This window comes from Rutilus rutilus (genome assembly GCF_951802725.1).
Source record: "Rutilus rutilus genome assembly, chromosome: 9".
Lineage (NCBI taxonomy): Eukaryota > Metazoa > Chordata > Actinopteri > Cypriniformes > Leuciscidae > Rutilus > Rutilus rutilus.
This window is the reverse complement of record NC_140223.1, coordinates 36,880,794-36,904,395: the sequence shown is the minus strand read 5'-3', so window position 1 is coordinate 36,904,395 and position 23,602 is coordinate 36,880,794. Positions and strand designations below refer to the sequence as shown.

Sequence of the window (23,602 nt, the reverse complement as noted above, 5' to 3'; positions counted from 1 at the left end):
GGGGGGGGGGCTCTGTCACAGGGAGAAACTCCGTGATCCCCTCCTCGGGCGGCCAGAGGGCTCCTTCGCCTGAGTTTTAACTCTCTCCCCAGTATTCACTACAAATCCCAGCAGCCCCGTAATTGATGCCAATCATCAGTTCCAGCTGTAACTCATCAATGTGGCTTTTTAAGCACAGCTCTCGCTGTGTTCAGTGCGAAGTATTGCTTTCCCTGTGAACAATTCTGAGCGTTTGTATCCTGTGTTTGCCTACCTGTTATGACTTGATCTGGACCTTACTCTCGCTGTCTGCTGCCTGCCTGTTATACTCTCTGCCTGGACTCTGTTTTTCTGATCGCATTGCCGCCTGCCTCGACCTATTGCCTGTTCCTGGACTCCGATTGTGTGTTTATCCTGTTCTGCTGTCTTGCTGGTATCTGACTTCTGCCTGTCTGACCTTGTTTATTAATAAAGCCTGCATATGGATCCCACAACTTGTGTGTGCAAAATCCAAAATCACATGAATGTGCAGCATTTTGTACAAATAGAGACATATTTGTTAATACAAAACCTCGATTTTGCGTTCATATTATAGGCTTATTTTTATCTGACTACACATTGTATACATAGTATAAAAGCTTTGGAATTTGAAAATGTCTGTTTTTAAATGTTAAGTCATTTTTGCTTAGTATGGTCGAATTGGATCATCGAAGGTCAGCAGCAAAGACATTGGTTAATAAAGTGAGATTAAAAGTATATTTCTATTATTTAACATTTAATTATTGCAGGTTTGCATAATCTTCTGAGTTGATACATTTCACTGTTTTTATTCGTTTCGAGTGAGATGAGTAAATGCATGTTCACAGGCTTTCATGTGGTTATCCTCATTCAGACAATTAAAACTGCTGACAGAGAACAAGAAGTATCTTTTTATTACAAGGTAGGAATAATGAGACATGTTTATTTCACTACATTTATGAAGGAAATGAGAAAAACAGAGAAAAACATGCTACAAACCAAATGACATGATCATAAAAACGATCAAACAAATTTGAATAAACTAATGTTTACTGACAGGAACCGTTTAAGCAGTCGCCACAACCCTATGGCTCTTTTTCAGCTTCAATACTTCACACATCAGAAACTGAGATGTAGAGAGTCAGTGGCAGTATTCATACCTCAGCACTACTGGCCATGAAGTGCACTCCACAGTACACCAAACTTCAGACAACAGAAGCAGAGTCTTTCAGGTACAGGAACGCTCAGGCAGTTCACAGGATTTCTGTCAATGTTGGACAACTGCAATGTGAACAGAACATCTGTATAGCCAAACGACAAAAGAAGCGATGAAAGGTAGATATTTCGATTTCTTGGTCAATTTCTTTAAGACCTACAAAACATGTCTACAAAAATATTAGTTCCCATGATTGCACATCCCTGAACACCCACAACAAATACCTCCTGTGCATGTTCTGACAAAAAGACAGGCAAGTAAGCGGAATAGACTGGTCATGTGATGTTGGCAGCAGCTTATTTGGCTGGAATGATCCCCAAATGTTTCAGTTCCTGGTTTTGATTGCATTGGTGCATTAGTATTGGCTTGTGTTCATAATAGGTCTGTTTCTCTTTTTCATTTATAAACACTGTAGAATAGATGCTAGAGCATCTACACCTCATTCATACAAATATGAGTGTATGTTCTGATATGTGCACAGAGCACCATTCCATGAAGGAAAACATTGCTGTAGCTACATAAACAGTACAGAGAACTGGAGAAAGCTATAAAGCGACAGAACCACAGAGCGTGCTCAGAGTCAGGTCCATGTGACAGCACATTTGAACAGCATCTTTGGGTCAATCAGTCAGCTATCTGGCATTCTTTTGTATTTACACGGACACATACATAAACACATTCATTAAACGTCAAACCCAGACTGTTTTACTCAGTGTGTCCAGGTGTGAACCTGGAAGGTCATGTTGTCCTCTGCTGGCTGAGATTAGTACAATGTCAAGACCCAGATCATGATCCACTAGGTTGCTCCTTCTCTTCCTGTGAATGAGATCCGCCTCCATCTTTTACCACCTCTCCTCCCAAAATCCCCAACTCCATATCAGGCAGGTCTTCTTCTGGCTGAGAGGAGACCTCATTCTCGCAGAACATACAATCCTACACAAACACATGTTGTTTAATTGTGCTTTTACCACTCCTCCCAACTGACAGACTCAGTGTGGAGCTCTATATGCACATATTGGGTGAAATTTAGTTTGTCAATTCTGACTAATTAAGATTTCTAAACAATATTTATAATCAAGACACCCCAGCTGGCATTCGACTGACCTTAAACGTTTAAATGTGGTTGAAATAATGTCAGTTTATGGAAAAACATTAATTCAACGTCAAAACAATGTTGAACACCAAATGGTTGAAATGGTGTTGTTAACTCACTGTGGATTCAACATAGAAATATAAATAAAATTTGAGTTGTACGTCAAATCAACATTATTTTTACAACCATGACTTTTAAACATTTTGTTGAAATATATCAGTAGAAAAATAACGTTGTTCCAACATCCAAACAATGCTGATCAATTAACTGTTGAAAAAGTGTTGATGCATGAATAATGATACAACGTTGAAAGATCAACTCTGAATTAAACGTTTGTTAAGTAACATTAATTCAACGTCAAAACAACGTTGAACACTAAATGGTTGAAGTGGTGTTGTTAACTCACTACGGATTCAACATAGAAATAAAAATAATTTTTTTAGTTGTACGTCAAATCAACATTATTTTTTTACAACCATGACTTTTAAACATTTTGTTGAAATATATCAATAGAAAAATAACGTTGTTCCAACATCCAAACAATGCTGATCAATTAACTGTTGAAAAAGTGTTGATACATGAATAATGATACAACGTTGAAAGATCAACTCTGAATTAAACATTTGTTAAGTAACATTAATTCAACGTCAAAACAACGTTGAACACTAAATGGTTGAAGTGGTGTTGTTAACTCACTACGGATTCAACATAGAAATAAAAATAAATTTTTTAGTTGTACGTCAAATCAACATTATTTTTTTACAACCATGACTTTTAAACATTTTGTTGAAATATAGGCTATCAGTAGAAAAATAACGTTCCAACATCCAAACAATGCTGATCAATTAACTGTTGAAAAAGTGTTGATACATGAATAATGATACAACGTTGAAAGATCAACTCTGAATTAAACGTTTGTTAAGTAACATTAATTCAACGTCAAAACAACGTTGAACACTAAATGGTTGTAGTGGTGTTGTTAACTCACGGATTCAACATAGAAATAAAAATATTTGTTTTAGTTGTACGTCAAATCAACATTGTTTTTTTACAACCATGACTTTTAAACATTTTGTTGAAATATATCAATAGAAAAATAACGTTGTTCCAACATCCAAACAATGCTGATCAATAAACTGTTGAAAAAGTGTTGATACATGAATAATGATACAACGTTGAAAGATCAACTCTGAATTAAACGTTTGTTGAGTCGTGATAAAAGCGCTTTCTAACGTTACATCTTTTCTTTTTTTTTTTTTTTTTTTTTGCATAACACATTTGTTACAATTTGCCGAAAAAAGAAATTGATCTTGTAATACATCATTTAGATACAATTCATGTTTTCATAAGGAATAAAAAATAAAAATAAATACACATCAGCCAAAAGAGAATTGAGACGCTTTCTACATCTCCTGGCGTACTTTGAGAGCAACTCCAGTCTGATTGATCATTTTGGAATATCGTTCAACACAAGAGCTTGATTGGAGGACGGCGGTTGTCCATCACACAACTGTGATTCTATTGGCTCTGACGGTTCCAGACAACACCCGATTGCGCATGCGCGAAGTGGGTCTGTGTTGTCATCGTCAGGCAGATTCTGACCTGGACGGGTTCGGAATGAATTTGGTGGTAACATCTCAAACGGTAAGCAAAGTTTTTGAAGTCACATTTTATAACTAGAAAATTCCTAAATAAATGTTGTGTGTGCCTGACTCTGTCACATATATTAATATGGGCGTCGTGACGTCATACTTGGCGTGGCGGCCATGTTGATGGCCTCGCGAATGTAAACATACAGCAAGTCGAACGAGGAGAAACAGAGTAGGGAGAAGAAAAGAAAGAAAAAAGATGCTAGAATCCCGAAAAGGATGTGGAATTTACCGGGATACGTTAAATGGGGAAACCAGGGACCAGTATGTGGACAAATTTTCCTGTAAAATATCCCGTATTTTAATACCTTACTCTCATAACATTAATGTTAGCCCTTCCATCGGACCTGTCAGTCTCTGCACTGTTGTCCTGTTTCTACCCCCTTGCCCTTTCAGCGAAACAGATGTTTTCAAAGCATCGTTTTGCTTACTTGAAGTCAACCTTAGCGTGATATTGGCCTTTTTAAGATAACAGCGTGGTTGTTGTGAGAGCACGATTTCATGCCAATCTGTAAGCAAAGTCACGTTAGACCTAGCTTCACAACTCGCATAGTTAATGCTGCAGTTTTGTAGTACGAATTTTTGCTGTCAGCAGAGGGATAGCAACAGAAAGATGAATGTTGAAATTTTCATTTTTCGGGATATTTTATAGGAAAATACTATACGGGAAGACAGCGGGACAAGAGCTCTGCTGGAACAAGTTATGAAGTGAAGCCGGCAAACACTGAAGAAGAGCTTGAAGCTTTAGAGAATCACTTGGAGGACAAGAATGAGGGAGTAGAACTGGTAAGTTTTAAATAATTAATCTTGTAAAGTGCTGGCAAAGTTTCATTATGACAATTGGCTTGTTCACTTTGGTGACCACTACAAACTCCTCGTCCTCATCATGTGCCTGCTTTGTGGAGGTCTGACTCTGACCACATTTTCTGGTTATAATTTTAATTTCTTGTTTCTTGTTCTTTTCCGAGTAAACAACTGAAGATGTTGGGAGGCGTTGATGCTGCAGACCATGTGAAGAAGTCAATGGCTGCGTAAGTAACTTTATGTTCCTTTTTTGCATTAGTTTACAGTGATGTTCCCTGTCATATACTGTCATGCACTCCCCCCACACACCCACTTACTCACTCTCTGCTACATTTTCATAATTAACTTGATTGCAATATAATATTCTAATATAAATCTGTTTAACCATGGCAGAACTATGACAAATAAAATGATGGCCATAATGAGCCTCAGAGGAAGAAGTGGGAAGGTTGCCTTCATGAAGACCCGTCTCTACAAGATAATCTGTGGTGAGTTTGCTTTAACATAGTAGTTTTGTAACAGTGTTTTAAATAATTGAATATAGTAAGCAGAATAATAATTCATAAGAAATGAAGAAATCATTTTAGTTGGAGGACTCTACAGAGCATGGTCAAATATTATATACAGTACTCCATTCTGGGCTCTAGACTAACTTCTCTACCGGCAGCACTGGTTACTACCAACTGCCTTTTGTTGCTTGCCCAAGCACATGATTATCAATGACCTTGCACATTGATCAATACTAATTTATATACTTGAAACATTGGCAATTCCACAAAAGTTGATATTTGCAAAATATTTTAATTTGAGAGGTTAACGTTTGCTAATACTGATCTGTTTCCCCCCCCCTCATCAGACGCTGTCTTGAGCTCATTTGATACAACTACAACAAAAGTAGACGAATACATGGCCAAATACTTGAAATATGCACCAGAGAGGATAGGTGGCGGTGGCAGAAAGAAGTAACAAGAAGGGAAGATTTAACCAGCCGTGTTCAATGTTGCCCAATGTTTGGGCCGTTTTTCTAAAGGTTAAAGTTCGACACGTGTAAAATGATGTTGTGTGAAATGTTGGCAAACTTGCAGCCATGCAATAAAGCATGTTTCTTACGTCAGTGAAATGTCTTTATTAATCTTCTTCCTGGTCTTGCTTTGACCAATTGGCTTCTTCCTAGCTGACTGTTCAACGTTGATTAGATTGACGTTGTAATGACATTGCTATTTCAACGTTGATTAGATTTGCAAAATCTAAACTAAAATCAATATTGATTCAACGTTGGCAAATTCACCTATGTTGAGAAACGTGACGTTGGAATGACATTGCTATTTCAACGTTGATTAGATTGACGTTGGAATGACGTTGCTATTTCAACGTTGATTAGATTGACGTTGGAATGACGTTTCTATTTCAACGTTGATTAGATTGACGTTGGAATGACGTTGCTATTTCAACGTTGATTAGATTGACGTTGGAATGACGTTGCTATTTCAACGTTGATTAGATTGACGTTGGAATGACGTTGCTATTTCAACGTTGATTAGATTGACGTTGGAATGACGTTGCTATTTCAACGTTGATTAGATTGACGTTGGAATGACGTTGCTATTTCAACGTTGATTAGATTGACGTTGGAATGACGTTGCTATTTCAACGTTGATTAGATTGACGTTGGAATGACGTTGCTATTTCAACGTTGATTAGATTGACGTTGGAATGACGTTGCTATTTCAACGTTGATTAGATTGACGTTGGAATGACGTTGCTATTTCAACGTTGATTAGATTGACGTTGGAATGACGTTGCTATTTCAATGTTGATTAGATTGACGTTGGAATGACGTTGCTATTTCAACGTTGATTAGATTGACGTTGGAATGACGTTGCTATTTCAACGTTGATTAGATTTGCAAAATCTAAACAAAATCCAACGGTTATCCAACACTGACACCTGACGTTGATTCAACGCTGACTCTACGTTAAAATGCCAGCTGGGACTCTACACGGAGGTCATTATGGAAGCTGGTTTCTGCTATGGAATAAAACAATTTAAAAGATAATTGTGACTTTTTTTTCTCGCAGAATTGTGAGATAAAAAGTCACGGGTAATGTTTTAAAGGGTAGTAAACCCTTTATCAATATCTTACTTGAATGCTGCTGTTAAAAAGACCTCATCTTTATATCTTTACTGTATTTTATCTGTTCTTATGTTTTAATAACTAAGATAAAATAATAATATAAATGAAGTGAAATAAGATTTTTGTCATATCGTTCACCCCTACTTTGGCCTAATGGTCAGTCATTCTTTTTTCTTTTATGTTTTGTTCCCTTGTTGGGCTAAATTTTAAACAGGCAAATTAGTTTGGCTGTTATTAGTTTCAGCTCAGTAAGCTGCAAAATAGTCTTAAAACCAACATGAAAATGAATAATACAATCATAATTGTGATAACAATATATAAGAAAGTGGATTGTGATTCTGCATGAACAAAATACCATGATGTTGATGGCATTGGGTATGCCTCCTCTCCTCATCCAGGGGTGCTGATCAATCAGTTCTCGACGCTGTTCTGAGGAGAAACAGGGCTGGTTCTTCTGCATACGCCTCAAGCGCTCCCTATCTTCCTCCAGAACCTTGTCCATGTCCCTGTCCCATAACACCAACACTCTTACGACATTGCTTTTCTGATGAGTAAATACACTTTCAGGAATAGTTCACCCCGAAATAAAAATCCTGTCTTCATTTATTGATCAGCTCAGTTACGATGAGCTCAGTTTTTTTGCCCCTCACCAAAACTTTAAAGCGTCAAAAAGTTAATAAAACATTGTAAATGTACATTGTATTAAACCACTTGATTCATATGGATTACTTTTACAACGTCTTTATGAAACTTTGGAAGTTTGACCATTTTGGACTTTCAATGGAGAGAGAGATAAATCTCTTAGGTTTCATTAAAAACATCTGGGTCATCTATACCTTTCAACACCAATTCCCTCTTCTCCCAATAGCAGACGGAATTGACGCTTACCTTGACGGCACTTGATAGGTCATCATGACACAGTCATCGTCATCGGCCGTAAGTCTACATTCAGGCTCTTGAAGAACATACTTGGCGAAATTCTGCTCCTGTTCCTTCATTATCTCTTTGTTCTTTTGATTGTTCTCTGAGGAGTCCACACTGCCAAAATACTTGCTTGTGTTGCTTCCTGTAACACACACACACAAAAAAAATAAAAAATTCCAGCCATTAGTTCTTTAAATACTGTAATTTATGACATTCTCCAATCATGTTTTTTGAAGCATTAATGAGTAAAATGATGCATGTAAACAACCTAGATTTTTACATTTACAGTGGAGAAAATAATTATTTATTTTAAATAATTATTTGATCCCCTGCTGATTTTGTAAGTTTGCCCACTTACAAAGAAATGAAGGGTCAGTAATTTTTATGGTAGATTTTTTTTAACAGATAGAGACAGAATATCAACCAAAAAATCCAGAAAAAACACATCATATATAGGTTATAAATTGATTTGCAGTGAGTTAAAATAAGTATTTGATCCCCAAGCAAAACATGCCTTAGTACTTGGTGGAGAAACCCTTGTTGGCAAGCACAGAGGTAAGACAGTTCTTGTAGTTGGTCACCAGGTTTGCACACGTCTCAGGAGGGATTTTGGTCCACTCCACTTTACAGATCCTCTCTAAATCCTTAAGGTTTCTTGGCTGTCACTTGGCAACTCAATGTTTCAGCTCCCTCCACAGATTTTCTATAGGATTAAGGTCTTAATGTGCTTCTTGCTTTCATCACTTTGTTGCCTGGGTGGTATGTTTTGGGTCATTGTCATGCTGGAAGACCCATCCACAACCCATCTTCAGTGTTCTGTCTGAAGGAAGGAGGTTCTCGTCCAAGATTTTACGGTACATGGCCATGTCCATCGACTCCTCAATCCTGTACCCTTAGCAGAGAAACGGCCCCAGAGCATAATGTTTCCACCTCTGTGCTTGACTGTAGGGATGGTGTTCTTGGGGTCATAGTCAGCATTTCTCTTCCTCCAAACACGACGAGTTGAGTTGATGCTAAAGAGCTCGATTCTGGTCTCATCTGACCCCAGCACTTTCTCCCAAGCCTTCTCTGAATCATTATATGTTCATTGGCAAACTTCAGATGGGCTTGAACATGTGCCTTCTTGAGGAGGGGATCTTGCGGGCGCTGCAGGATTTTAAACCATTGCGGTGTAGTGTGTTACCAATGGTTTGCTTGGTGACTGTGGTCCCAACTGCCTTGAGATCATTAACAAGCTCCTCCTGTGTAGTTCTGGGCGGATCTCTCACCTTTCTCATGATCATCCTTACCTCATGAGGCCAGATCTTGCATGGAGCTCCAGACCAAGGGCGAATGATGGTTATTTTGTATTTCTTCCATTTCCGAATAATGGCACCAACAGTTGTCTCCTTCTCACCAAGCTTCTTGCTGATGGTCTTGTAGCCCATTCCAGCCTTGTGCAGGCCTACAGTCTGGTCCCTGACATCCTTAGACAGCTCTGTGGTCTTGCCCATGGTGGGGTAGAGGTTGGAAAGGAAGATGCAGATTCTGTCTTTTATACACATAACTAGCTGACATGAGGAGTACTTTCTTAAAGTGACAGGGCTAATCTGTGTTCCACATGGGCACATAACAAATCTGTGGGAGGCAGAATTCTTGCTGGTTGCTTGGGGATCAAATACTCATTTCACTCGATCAAATGCTAATCAATTTATAACCTTTATATAAAGTGTTTTTTTCTGGATTTTTTTGTTGATATTCTGTCTCTATCCGTTAAAATAAACCTACCATAAAAAATGATAGATATTTATGATAGAATATAAAATATATTTTGCGTTGGGTCAATTACTTGTGTCGGCAGCGTGCAAATCTAGAACCCATCTTGGTGATTACTAGATTGTCTATCCTGTGCGAATTGACAATAAGCATTACAGACATCCACAGCACATTGGTTATTTTAGGTCAAGGTGTCGCCTGTCAGTAGATGTCGCCCTCTGGTGGTCAATGAAGCCACACATTAGGTGGCATTTCCTCCTGCTAGTAGTTTAGAATTGCAACTGCAATCTAGTCACATATAGAGACTGGTGACTGACAAATTAACCAACCACCAATTATTAAATGGAAAAGTGATATGCAACTGTAATAAGGTCAATAAAACTGAAACTACCTGTTCTGAATAGCCAAGAACTTGCCGCAACTATAGGCGGCTTTGACTGTTTCTTAGCGATATACTTCATTACTGGTATAAGAAAATAGTTCTACATACAAGTGCTTTAGAAATGAAAATGTCTTGAGCGGTAACAACAAAAGATTTTAATGGTCCGCTGATTAATTATTCCTTATGTAATGTATGATGGCAGCCTGCATGTGCTTAGTATTTTTTAAATAGTCATAAGTTAAATGTGAAGACCTGTTCCACTGTTGGAGGTGTTGCAGTCATTGGATATGGAGCCAGTAGATGCTGACATGGCAGAACCTGTGCCGGAGTGAGAGTCTTCCTGCAACAACAGCTCCAACACGCTGCTGGATGAGGAGTGGTCACCACAGGGGCCACCGTTGCCTGAACAACACGCCTGGAAGAGAAGCCAGAGAAAATCAGGCAAAGGATGCAATTCATCAAGTTTATGATTAGCAAGGTGTGTGTGTTGTAAATAGTTCATTAGTTTGTAGCCCCTTTACCTGCTGTAAGTCATCCATTGCAGAAGAAGTGCTATTGATGGATGTGTTGATTTTGTCCTGTCCTGAACTGCCGTTACCCTGGGTGTGAGAGTCCTGCTTGTCCTCCAACTGAAGCAGGTCCAGCTGCAATGGAGAACTACAGCGAGACTCAAACAGTGGAGGGGAGTGAGGGGGTGGCAAAGGAGAAGGACACTCTGTAGACGCAACGACGCAGGGTTTGGGCTCAGATGTCATTCCATACTGGAAATGTGTCTGGGCTGTAAACGCTGGCTTCTGGGAAGTAAAGGAGGAGTGGGACTGAAAACACTGGTGATTATTGTAGCCTTGCGTGTTTTGAAGGTTGGTATAGGCTTGTTGTGGCTGAAATGCTTGTTGGCCGGTGTAGACTTGAGACTGCAAGGGTTGCTGGATGTTGTAGGCTGGCTGGGGCTGAAGGGGCTGCTGGCCATTGTAGGCTTTCTGGGTTTGAAGGAGAGAACTGTAGGCTTGCTGGGTGTCAGCATAGAATGGAGAGGGAGCTGCTGTGCCTATCTGTGGCAACATAAAACTGGGCAAAACAATTGCTACAACTGGTGTGACCAATGGGGTAGGATAAGCAGCTGCAGAGGGCGTGGCCTGAGTGCTCTGGGACTCTGCTACTCCTGTAGGGGTTTGGGGCGGGGCAACAGGGGGAACTACAGGGTAAAGAGGGTACCCTGGGACCACCGTAGGGAATGGGACTGAAAGCCCAGACTGGGATGTTTCGGAAGGGGACCAAGATGTCTGGTTTAAACCCTGCAAGGGTGGGAGAGGTCTGTGCTGAGACGCAGCATTATCTGAGGAATCGGGATGTTTTTTGCGTGGTTTCTTTGACTTTTTGGTGCGCCAACTTTTCTTGGGGGTTGTAACAGGGGCACCTGGTCCTGCTTTGGATCCATGAGCACCTGAAGAGGCAGAGAAAGAGACCAAGAAAGAGTGGAAAATTGGTGTAATGTAGAGAATTTTTTTTAACAAAAACTATTATATATATATATATATATATATAATTTTTGGGGTTCACTGTATTTTGATGGTCCCTTTAACACATTCTGTTAACTAAAGGTAATATTGCACCTTTATGTCCACTAACTCTCATTAGATTGTTAGTAGAGTATTACTAGATTGGTAGGGTTAGAATAAGTTGACAAGTAGTTACTTATATAGTTACTTATAGTCAGCTGAATGTCTACTAGTCTACTAATACTCTAAAGAAAGTTAGTTGACATGTAGTTGCAAAGTTACATATAGTCAAAAGGGACCATCAAAATAAAGTGTTGACATTTTTTTTTTCTGTGATGCCATTAATCTTTAGTGTCTTTGGTATTCTTTAGTGTCACATGACCTTAAGAAACCTTGCTTATTGATTATTATCAATGTTGAAAATAGTTGTACTGCTTAATATTTTTGTGGTCACATAATCCACTCTTTTCAGGATCATTTGGAGCTGTTTGCTGTCAGAAGTTCCAGATGTGTTTTAATGTTTACATACCCTCGGCAGCCTGTCCTCGGATTCTTTGTGTGCTTGCTGGGCAATCCTTCTGGAGGGCTTGACCATTCCGGAGTTCCCTGCAGCGACTGAGAAATGCTTGCTCTTCCTTCTGCGTGTGTGCCGCCAGTACGTGTTTTGTGAGTCCCAGCTTCTTATAGGCTTCCTGCTCCACTGTGGGTGGGGAAACCACACTAACAGGTGCAGAAGGTGCTGGGCTTTCTGCAGCATCTTCAATGATCTCTGCAAATGACAGTCAAATAACACCTGATGACACTGTCCAGACAATTACAACACAAAATAATTTGCTCTTCCTCTCAACACCTGCATTGTTGTGATGGAAAGAACAATAGAGGTTCCCCATATTGTCATCACTTGCAGATTTCAAACATTTCGTTCATGACGATGCCTGCAGAGGGTCACTACACTGAGATTGTGCTATTTATTATTTCAATAAATACTTGCAAGCTGAGCTTGTGGAAGAATCCTGTTGCTGTATCAATAAATCTACAATATCCCACTTAAAGGAAAAGTTCACCCAAAAATGTCCTGATTCTTTACTCACCCCAAGGCCATCCAAGATGTATATAACTTTTTTTCTTCAGCCGAAGAGAAATTAAGTTTTTTAAGGAAACCTTTCCTGGATTTTTCTCTATTGCATGCAAGTGAACGAAGCTCACCGTAGTCCATTTTTGACAGTCCAAAATCCATATTTAGGTAGCTTTAAAGTAATCCACACGACCCCAGCTGTCAAATAAGGGTCCTCTCTAGCGAAACAATCAGTCATTTTCTGATTTTTTTAACATTTTTATACTATTTAGCTACAAATGTTTGCCTCTGTTCAGCTCTGTGATGCACATCCACGTTTACGTCCACGACCTCTCGCGTAATTGTATGCATGTTGAGAACGTAATGTGTGATGTAGGCGGCAAGAATCACCCCATTGTTTACAAGGAAAATGTGCAAAGACTACATGTCAAGCTCCTTCACACTGTAAAACACATTTTGAAGCCTCCCTTTGAAGTTCTTTGTCCGTGTATTAGCATTCAAAGAGGTATTGTTGAGGTATCTCTTCTTTTTCTCCAACTTTAAAATCGTCTGACATAGTTGATTTGGACTGTTTTACCCCTTATTTGTCAGCTGGGGTCATGTGGATTACTTGGAAGCTGCCTTAGTATGGATTTTGGACCATCAAAAATGGACTAAAATGAGCCCTGTTCACTTGTATTAGATGGAGAAATATCTTGAAATGGTTTCCTCAAAAACCTTAATTTTTCTTCGACTGAGGGAAGAAAGTCATATACATTTTGGGGTTGAGTAAAAGGAAATTTTCATTTTTAGGTGAACTATTCCCTTAAATAAAATAGATAAATGATGTAAATATGTATTATTTTGTGATCATGTGTGTGATGCGTTGGTACCTGACTCTGGTTGTGTTTTCTTGTCTCCCACATGTACGATTGTGCTGCTGTAGGAACACTGAGACACCACACTGTCTGCTTTGCTGGGCAGGTCCAAAGGAGATAAATGCCCTTCCACAACACGACCTGGGGCAGGACATGAGCGAGGCTTTTCATTGGTCTTTATAGACATAGATGATGCCACCTCTATACATAGAGAATCTAAAACCAAATAAAACATTTTTTTTTAATAGGATTCGAAAGAAGTATCTTTGTTTGATATTTATCAAAACAGTTTAAAAAACAATGACAACATATTAGACTATACCATCAGTTTGCTGAAGAGTTGCATCAGAGGCTTTCTTGTCCTCGTCCTCGTTTGAGGAGGTGGTGTTTGAGGAGAACTGGTACTTTCGTTTGACTGTGTTTGGGATGTTACAGGTCTCCAAATATCTGTAAGATACACAATTCACTATTGCCTCCATATTCATACTCTTTAAGCTGTATAAATCACATGTTCACACACACACACACACACCTGATTACACTGTCCAGACAGCTGATTTGCTGGTACGAGTGCATTGTGTGGTCCTTGAGTTCCTCCATTGTGGCAGGTCCATCTCTGACCAGCAGTGCAGAGTCTTTCTGCTTTACAACAGGAGACCTAAGCCCTGCTAAAGAGACACAGTACATACTCAAACACAATCACATGAACATTTAGACCATGTAATACTGTAAAATAAGTATTACTCTAGGGCAGGGGACCTCAAGTTCAGAGGCCAAGAGGGCAACATTTAATCCACATAAAATACAAAGGGCCACAAATTACATTTTAAGTTTAAAAATGCAGTTTATTACCTAGCTAAGTCCTGCTAGTCCTTTAATGATGGTCACAGAACAAATTCTCTATATAAAAAAATGTATACTCAGAGTATAAAAGAAAAATCTCAAAATGAAAAAGAAAAATATTCTTGAGCAAATAAACTTTTCATAGAAAGAAGTCTGCATTTTTTTTTACAAGTAATTTCAGATAGGACTGTTGCTCACTGGTAGCTGCTCAAGAGTCGGTCAGTTAGACGAGAATGTTGCTTTGACTTTATTATTCACTTGCAGAGAAACCACTTTCACATACATAAGTGGGATCCAAAGCAAGTCAGGATTTTTTAAGGACACTGGTTAATGTAAAAGTTAAATTTTTTTTAAAACTGGGTTTAAAAAGGTTAGGAACCCCTACTGTACTGTGCAGGCACACATTAGTGCAGGCACACATTAGCACACACATGCACATGCACACACACACACACACACACACACACACACACACACACACACACACACACACACGCATACTCACTGTCCAAGGTCTTTTTCTGTTCTGATTTGGAAGAGGAGCCTTGCTGCTCCTGTGCCTTCAACATATGAACCCCTTTACAAATCTCCTGAAATGACCTCTGAAAAACATTTTTAGATGATGTGGTGAGGAGTGAACACTTGTACTGAACAAAAAATACATTAAAAGTCAGTGCAAAAGAAAACAGTATTCAGGGAAGAAAAAATAATCACTATTATATTTAAATAATTTTGTCTTTTTTTAAAGACGGTTTTAGCATTCCATTTCAAGTTCCTAATAACACTCCTTAATTGTGATAAAACCACTGTCACAAATGAAAAATGACCATAAAACAGGTTCTTCTTTCAGAAATATCAGCTATTTTGGAAATTCTTCATTAAATGAGTGGGAGTTCTGGATGAGTATGTTGTGAAAGAGAATTACCGGTTTGCTTTTGGTCCGCTCTTCCTTTCTGCTCTTTTCATTGCTCCCATTCCCACCGTTTGCTGCATTTCCATTTCCATTGCTGTCACTAGAGGACGCTATGCTCAGCAGGTGCTCATGGGAACCGTTGCTGCCATGACTGCCATAACCACTGGACCCCATGCTGTGGACCGGCTATGAGACAGATTTACACAGCGTATTTCATTTTAGACTTTAAAATGTAACTAGCAACTAATTCTGGCTACAGTCAAAGTGCATGTGCACCAGTCCACCAATAGAAAGAGACAAAAACCTGATCTACATGCAAGATCTGTCTCGGTTCTCAAAAAACAATATCAAGGCAAGACTGAAGTTTGCTATTCAACACCGACATTAGAAACCGGAACTGGACAGAGAAGTCAAGGTGTATTTGTTTGGCCACACTTGTCATGTTTGGAAGTGTGAAGCATGTGGTGGAAGTGTTGGTTCAGGTGCGTTTTCTGCTTCTGCAAACTCGTTATTGTAACATCAACTATGAGTTCCACATTATACCAAAAGTTGTGTTTGAGGAGAATGTAAGGCCATTTGTAGAAATTTAAACCTGACTTGCTGTAGCCCATCAAATGTGAACTGCCAAAAATGACAGAAATCAAATTGTCAAGGAAGGGAAAAGTATTGAAGAGAGGGCTTAGTTAGTCCAAAATAACATTAGTGACTTTTTTCCATCATACAATAATTTTACAACCTCCATACAAACGCTTATGCATGGCATCCTCGCCATGCAGTGTGCTACTAGTGCATGAAAGAGAGAGTGTGCATGTGTGTGTGTGTGTGTGTGTGTGTGTGTGTGTGTGTGTTTACTTGTACAACTATCTTTGTGAGGACCAGTTTGAGTTTTAGACCATTGGAGTGAGGACAAAGAGAGTAAAGTGAGGACATTTTGGCCGGTCCTCACTTTCTGAGACCCCTTTAAAGGCCTGTTTGAGGGTCAAGACTTGGTTTTAGGGATAAGGTTATAATTAGGTTAAGGGTAGGTTTAGGGTAAGGGTTCGGGTTAGGCACTTAGTTTTGATGGGTAAGCGGCTAGAGATTGCATTGTGTCAATGAATGTCCTCATAAAGATAGATGTACAAGAATGTGTGTGTGTGTGTGTGTGTGTGTGTGAGTGAAAGTTTTCACCTGAAGAAGCAGTCTGTGAATCTGTTCAGTGATTTCCTGTATATCTGAATCAATGGTTTTGTCCTCGGTTAAAGTAGGAGCTGAAAACACATCTTCATTCATTGGACCCCTGCACAAAAAGGAAATCACAAAAATAAAAACTGATGTTATAACTACCTTTATCTAGAGTAAAATACCTTTCTTGTATACATAAGCACTGGTGAAAACTCACATGCGAACTTTGTGCCGTCCGATAACAAAGGACACCTTGCGGCTCCACGGGTTCACAAAGCTACACCAGCTCGTGTCTAGAGTAACATATTCTCCATTTCTCACACAGAATCGGATAGAAGAGTGATCAAATGGTTGCCCAACACACTGCAGAACTGCAGGAGAGAGAGAGAGAGAGAGAAAGAATTAGAAAAGCAATGACTTTGTGTTCTGTGGTTCACAGGTTCTGTGTGTATGAATTTCATTTGTTAATGTCAATATAGTGACACCTGCTGGCTAAAGAATGTCATGCATATGAATTGTTGTTTAAATATCGCCTCCCTAGTAAATTACATAATTGGAGTTGTGGAACTGTGGAAGAAGCAAGCAGATGTAAGGTTTTCAATCGTTATTCACAATAAGTTTGTTTTTGTTGGGTAGCTGTCACTGTACTGATTGTTTTTTTTTTACTGATTCTTTTATTTGTGAATAAACAAAACCATCGTACCATACCATCTCATCACTGGAGCACTATTGAATTCACTGTAACTGCGTATAAATGAAGTGAAATGGAAATCACACTTTAGTCACTACATGATTATGAATATGATTGGCTGTGGGCAGCATAATTCCAGTTATACTTAGGTAGTACATAATGATACTCAACGTAACTTTACCTCTCAAAGCAAATAAAATGAATTTGCAGAGCAAAGCATGACAAAACATGGTATGATGAATGTAGCTCAAAGGAGAATTCACCAGTCTGGGTGTCAGGTGGAAGACCAGGAGGAGAACATTTGAACAAAATAAACATCTTAATTGTGTTTTGTCTTTGTATCCTTACTTTTCCGGTGCACTGCCAGCATTCTAGGTCTGTCACTGGGATGCAGGTGTAACAGAAGAGGTGTCCCAATCAGGTCCTGAGGCAGATATCCTAACAGAGGCACCGCCCTGCAAAAGCAAGCAGGTATTAGGTATGCTTCGTGCTTTTCTTCTACCCTGATTTACAATCCTTATCCTTAACATTTATGGCAGGAAACCAACATAGCAAGGAAAGAAAGATTTTTTAAAACATACACATCAGTGCTTTATCCACATTAAATAAACATAATCAGTCTTTGCTGAAATTTGGTATTTGGAGAAAACAGTTATCTGAAAAAGTACCCAAATACTGTTCGACTGTCTCAACCTCCTTTCCCCAACAGAGGTTTAGCTGGAACTGAGGCAATTGCCTCCTATTAAATCTCTTTAGTTTTGAGCTTTAAAAATGCACCATTACGCCATTTGGCAAAGTTGCCAACCACAAGGCCATGAAGTGTGTCCAAAACTTGTTTTAACCAAAGGAAAAATGTAAATATATAATGACAAATCGCTGCCTTATTGTTGCGATTGAATCTATCTTGCGTTACGCATGACACAGTATTTGCAGGTGATAAAAAGAAGAGACAAAAAACTAACCACAGCCTAGAATCATAGTTAATATAGACTCAAACCTTTCATCAACATCCTGAAACACACAGTTAGGTGTGTGTGTTGTGGTGAAGATTCTCTTATCAGGTGGAATTCTTGGTGCTGCATATTAGAAAAACACATCAAAAGACAACTTATATTATTATCATTATTAGGGCCCAAGCCCTGAAAGGGCGAAGGCCCTATTGTTTCCGGTAGGATTATTTATTAGGGCCCAAGCCCTGAAAGGGCGAAGGCCCTATTGTTTCCGGTAGGATTATTAGGGCCCAAGCCCTGAAGGGGCGAAGGCCCTATTGTTTTCGTTAGGATTATTATTATTAGGGCCCAAGCCCTGAAAGGGCGAAGGCCCTATTGTTTTCGTTAGGATTATTATTATTATTATTATTATTATTATTGTTCAAGGGTTCGGGGGCTTTTGGGGCCTTTAACGTGCTCAAAAACTCATGAAACTTTGCACACAGGTCAGAAGCTGCGGCCATTAGGGCCGGGCTGAAGATGGTACCTGGGCGTGGCAGGGGGGCTCGACAGCGCCCCCTTGAATGGGGTCCGAGTGCGGTCCGAAAACTTGGTCCATATACCAAACACTCTTGCATGAATTAATATGAAACTCGGTACACATATAGATCTTATTGGGCTGAACAACTTTCGTGCTCTAAGTTTTACGCCAGCCCAACAGGAAGTCGGCTATTATGGGTTGTTTGGAAAACGCATGCTGTGGAATTTGATGTACTCCTCCTAGGAAATGCATCCATTCGCCTCCAAACTCGGTGTGCATGAAGTCAAGACATTGAGGATGATAAATTGCGGACGGATTTTTGATATCTCGAACGGTTTGGCCGAGGCGAGGAAACGAATTTATGGCGAATAATGGGACACAGGAAGTGTATTATAACTTCTGCATACATTGACTGATCTTGATAAAACTTCAGCAGTGTGTTCGTGGTCAGAGGCCGATCACATTGATGTGACTATTGTGAGTCAAAGTTATAGCGCCACCAACTGGCAGCAGGAAGTGTGTCACTTTCAAAATGCTTTGAAATCACCCTCTTATTTTTACCCGATTTGCTTCAAACTTTATGTGTATAATGTAAACACACGGCAGATGTAGACCTGTGAAAGGATTTTTGATATCTTTAATACTGTTGCCATGGCAACGCTTCAAACTTTAATATTCTTTTTTGATGCTTTTGAGACTCTTAACATACTTGAAATTGCATGAAACTCGACAGACACATCACATTTATTTGCACGTAGACATGTGCAAAGTTTCAGAAACGGGTGTGGTGAGGGGCTCAGTAGCGCCACCTTTAGTCATAAGTGGGGCGGTTAGTTTTATCAACAGTAACAAAACTTGGTATGTGTATTGTTCTCATCAAGACGGACAACTTTCTAATTGACATTAACCATCTCCGACCAACAGGAAGAGAGATATTTTGGTTTGAATGTGGATTTTCTGAAGAATTTTCTCTCCCTCTCTCTGTGTCTCTGTGTGTGTGAGGGGAGGGGGGGATTTGACTATTGCTTTTATATTGTTAATCAAGGTTTCAGGGGCTTTTGGGGTCCTTAACATGCTCAAAAACTCTTGAAACTTTGCACACAGGTCAGAACCCACGGCCATCAGGGCCGGGCTGAAGCTGGTACCCGGGCGTGGCTGGGGGGCTCAACAGCGCCCCCTTGAACGGGGTTCTAAAACTTGGTCCATATATCAAACACGCTTGCATGAATTAATATGAAACTCGGTACACATATAGATCTCATCGTGCCGAACAACTTTCCCCTGGTCAAGTTTTACGCCAGCCCAACAGGAAGTCGGCTATTATGGGTTGTTTGGAAAACACTTGCTGTGGAATGTGAAATACTCCTCCTAGAAAATTCACCGTGTCCCCTCCAAACTCGGTGTGCATGTAGTCAAGACTTTGAGGATGCTAAATTGCGGACGGATTTTTGATATCTCGAACGGTTTGGCCATGGCGAGGAATCGAATTTATGGCGAGAAAAGAGAAACACGAAGTGGAATAACTTCTGCATACATTAACTGATCTTGATGAAACTTCAGCAGTGTGTTCGTGGTAAGAGGCCGATCAGATGGATGTAACTATTGTGATTCAAAGTTATAGCGCCACCAACTGGCAGCAGGAAGTGTGTCACTTTCAACATGCTTTTGACAAAAGCGGGGGGGTTAGTTTTAACTCCAGTAAAAAAAACTCAGTTCATATATTGATCTCATCGACCCGGACAACTTTCTAATTTAAAGTCATTAGCTCTGACCATCAGGAAGTCAGATATTTTGGTCTGAATGTGGATTTTTTTGCAAAATCAGCCTCTGAATTTTTAGCCACCTTTATCTAAGTGGTTATTTTATTCCCACCAAACTTTTTCAACATGATAAAAATATATTACTGATGCTAAATTGTGAACGGATAATAAATATCTCAAACGGTTTTGCTATGGCGAGGGATTAAAGTAATGTCAAAAAAGTAAACACTAAAAGGCTCATATATTCTAAAAATGTAATTATACACCATTTATTACTACATAAAAGTATACAAATATCAGAACTTAACTCATTTTATTCTTTTTTTTTTCAATTTAAGAATGAAGTTTCAGTTTAAAAACTGCCAGAATGGTTGTTTAGTCTAAACAATAAATAAATAAAGTCAAACATAGTGCTATACTGCCCTCTTGTGTTCAAAATCAGGTAGGCCTATTATATCTATATAAAAATATACTAGGTATGTGACGGTGAGAATATTTTACCACCGGTTAACTGACGTGTGACACTGCTGGGGGCTTTTTAATCGCTAACTTAAAAACGAAAGTAAAATATGTTCGTCCGCACGGACATTGATAATGGTGCGGAGCAGAGCGAGCGTTTTCAATAAATTCCTATGGAAGGAGGAATGACCTAAGAAACGTTGACTCTGTTCTGCTCGTTCCTCGCTGAGGACGCGCACCATTATGAATGCCTGTGCAGCCGTGAGCATTTTAGTTTCATTTTCGGGGCGGATTGCTTGAATGTATTTAAAAAAAGCACAATGTTGTGTTTTATTGCTACTGTACAAAAATATAAGTTAACACTTTGCAGTTTGAATGATGTTCTGCACAAAATGACAGAGTATGTTTTTATGTGTCCACTGTTCAATCGCGCCCTCGTTTTAGTGATTCCCAAGTTATTTTTTCATTTAAGTTTTTTTCATTGTTCTAATCAGGTCAGGCAAGTAAAATGATCTGTCTTATCCCTTACATTTTTATATGATTATATAAATATATAATACACTACTGTTCAAAAATTTGGCGTCAGTAAGATTTTTAAGCTAAGTTTCTTCTGCTCACCAAGGCTGCATTTATTTGATTAAAAATACAAACAAAAACAGTAATATTGTAAAATAGTATTCCAATTTAAAACAGCTGCTTTCTATTTTAATATATTTTAAACTGTTATTTATTCCTGTGATCAAAGCTGAGTTTTCAGCATCATTATTCCAGTCGTCACTGTCACATGATCCTTCAGAAATTATTCGAATATGATGATTGATGCTCAAGAAACATTCATTATTATTTTAAATGTCGAAAACAGTTATGTACAGTCTTTGATGAATAGAAAGTTCAAAAGAACAGCATTTATCTGAAATCTAAAGCTTTTGTAACATTAAACACTACCGTTCAGAAGTTTGGGGTCAGTAATAATTTTAATTTTATTTTTGGGGGAAATAAATAAATAAATCAATACTTTTATTCATCGAGAATGAGTTAAACTGATAAAAAGTTACAGTACAGACATTTATAATGTTAAAAAAAATTATATTTGAAATAAATGCTGTTCTTTTGAACTTTACATTCATCAACGCATTTTGAAAAAAAATCTGTACACAACTGTTTTCAACATTGAAAATAATAATTAATATTTATTGACCATCAATCATCATATTAGAATGGTTTCTGAAGGATCATGTGACACTGAAGACGGGAGTAATGATGCTGAAAACTCAGCTTTGATCACATAAATTAATTACAGTGTAAAATATTTTAAAATAGAAAACAGCTGTTTTAAATTGGAATAATATTTCACAATATTACTGTTTTTGTTTGTATTTTTAATCAAATTAATGCAGCCTTGGTGAGCAGAAGAGACTTCTCCTAAAAACATTAAAAATCTTCCTTACCCCAAACTTTTGAACGGTATATATATATATATATATATATATATATATATATATGTTTGTATAATATATATATATATATATATATATATATATATAGCTGCGAGCAGCGATGGAGGGCCAAAGCCGGCGGTACCGCCACCCCGGTGCCTTTAGGTAACTAAAGGCACCGGGGTTGCGGTGCCACCGGCTTGGGCCCGTAATCGCTGCTCGCAGCTATATTTATTATTATTATTGTTCTTCAAGGGTTCGGGGGCTTTTGGGGCCTTTAACGTGCTCAAAAACTCATGAAACTTTGCACGCAGGTCAGAACCCGCGGCCATTAGGGCCGGGCTGAAGCTGGTACCCGGGCGTGGCAGGGGGGCTCAACAGCGCCCCCTAGAACACAATCTTAAATCTTGGACACATACAAGAACGTATTAGTATGAAACTAGGTACACATATAGATCTCATCGGGCCGAACAACTTTCGCGCTCTAAGTTATTAGCTCTGCCCAACAGGAAGTCAGCTATTATGGGTTGTTTGAAAAACGCATGCTGTGGAATTTAATGTACTCCTCCTAGGGAATTGATCCGATCCACACCAAACTCGGTCAGCATGAAGTCAAGATATTGAGGATGCTAAATTGCGGACGGATTTTTGATATCTCGAACGGTTTGGCCGTGGCGATGAAACGAATTTAAAGCGAGAAAAGATAAACAGGAAGTGTGTTATAACTTCTGCATACATTAACTGATCTTGATGAAACTTCCGCAGTGTGTTCGTTGTAAGAGGCCGATCACATGGATGTGACTATTGTGAGTCAAAGTTATAGCGCCACCAACTGGCAGCAGGAAGTGTGTCACTTTCAAAATGCTTTGAAATCACCCTCTTATTTTTACCCGATTTGCTTCAAACTTTATGTGTATAATGTAGACACACGGCAGATGTAGACCTGTGAAAGGTTTATTGATATCTTAAATACTGTTGCCGTGGCAACGCATCAAACTTTAATATTCTTTTCAGATGCTTTTGAGACTCTTAACATACTTGAAATTGGATGAAACTCGACAGACACATCACATTTATTAGCCGGTAGACATGTGCAAAGTTTCAGAAACGGGCGTGGTGAGGGGCTCAGTAGCGCCACCTTTAGTCAAAAATGGGGGCTTAGTTTTAAGTAGAGTCACAAAAATCGTTATGTATATTGTTCTCATCAAGCCGGACAACTTTCTAATTTATAGTCATAAGCTGTGACCAACAGAAAGTGAGATATTTTGGTTTGAATGTGATTTTTTGTAGAATTCTCTCCCTCTCTCTCTCTGCCTCTGCGTCTCTGTGTGTGTGAGGGGTGGGGGGATTTGTCTTTTGAGTGAGATTTGTTTAAAATTCCTGTTTTTCAAGGTTTCAGGGGCTTTTGGGGCCTTTAACGTGCTCGAAAACTCTTGAAACTTTGCACACAGGTCAGAACCCTCGGCCATCAGGGCTGGGCT

General features: G+C 39.0%; 1 protein-coding gene and 1 long non-coding RNA gene across 7 annotated transcripts in view; one reads left to right on the top strand and one right to left on the bottom strand.

The window, feature by feature from the left end:
* Positions 1-887: 887 nt before the first annotated feature.
* The window catches only part of LOC311297170 (period circadian protein homolog 2-like), a 43,174-nt gene continuing 20,459 nt past the window's right edge, over positions 888-23,602 (bottom strand). Inside the window, exons 9-23 of one of the 4 annotated variants that reach the window (XR_014628766.1) lie at positions 17,994-18,072; positions 17,345-17,451; positions 16,523-16,676; positions 16,312-16,420; positions 15,154-15,327; positions 14,734-14,830; positions 13,918-14,050; positions 13,708-13,832; positions 13,401-13,601; positions 11,983-12,222; positions 10,476-11,398; positions 10,207-10,369; positions 7,782-7,959; positions 7,249-7,437; positions 888-2,146 (exon numbers count right to left, since the gene is read on the bottom strand). Coding sequence is in view for 2 of the 4 variants with exons in the window: in XM_084419351.1 (XP_084275477.1) it covers positions 2,000-2,146; positions 7,249-7,399; positions 7,782-7,959; positions 10,207-10,369; positions 10,476-11,398; positions 11,983-12,222; positions 13,401-13,601; positions 13,708-13,832; positions 13,918-14,053; positions 14,734-14,830; positions 15,154-15,327; positions 16,312-16,420; positions 16,523-16,676; positions 17,345-17,451; positions 17,994-18,072 (2,984 nt within the window). In the remaining 2 variants the exon portion in view is untranslated. Of the gene's footprint in view, positions 2,147-7,248; positions 7,438-7,781; positions 7,960-10,206; positions 10,370-10,475; positions 11,399-11,982; positions 12,223-13,400; positions 13,602-13,707; positions 13,833-13,917; positions 14,054-14,733; positions 14,831-15,153; positions 15,328-16,311; positions 16,421-16,522; positions 16,677-17,344; positions 17,452-17,993; positions 18,073-23,602 lie in introns of all 4 variants that reach the window. The other 3 variants (XR_014628767.1, XM_084419351.1, XM_084419352.1) reach the window with 3 other exon arrangements.
* Positions 3,816-5,872, top strand: LOC311297171. 3 transcript variants are annotated; one of them, XR_014628768.1, is made up of 5 exons: positions 3,816-3,950; positions 4,608-4,741; positions 4,924-4,986; positions 5,153-5,247; positions 5,616-5,872. It is a non-coding gene; the product is annotated as an uncharacterized lncRNA (long non-coding RNA). The 3 variants fall into 3 exon arrangements; XR_014628770.1 differs by lacking the exon at positions 3,816-3,950 and adding an exon at positions 4,073-4,219 and having other exon boundaries at positions 5,616-5,867; XR_014628769.1 differs by lacking the exon at positions 3,816-3,950 and adding an exon at positions 4,081-4,239.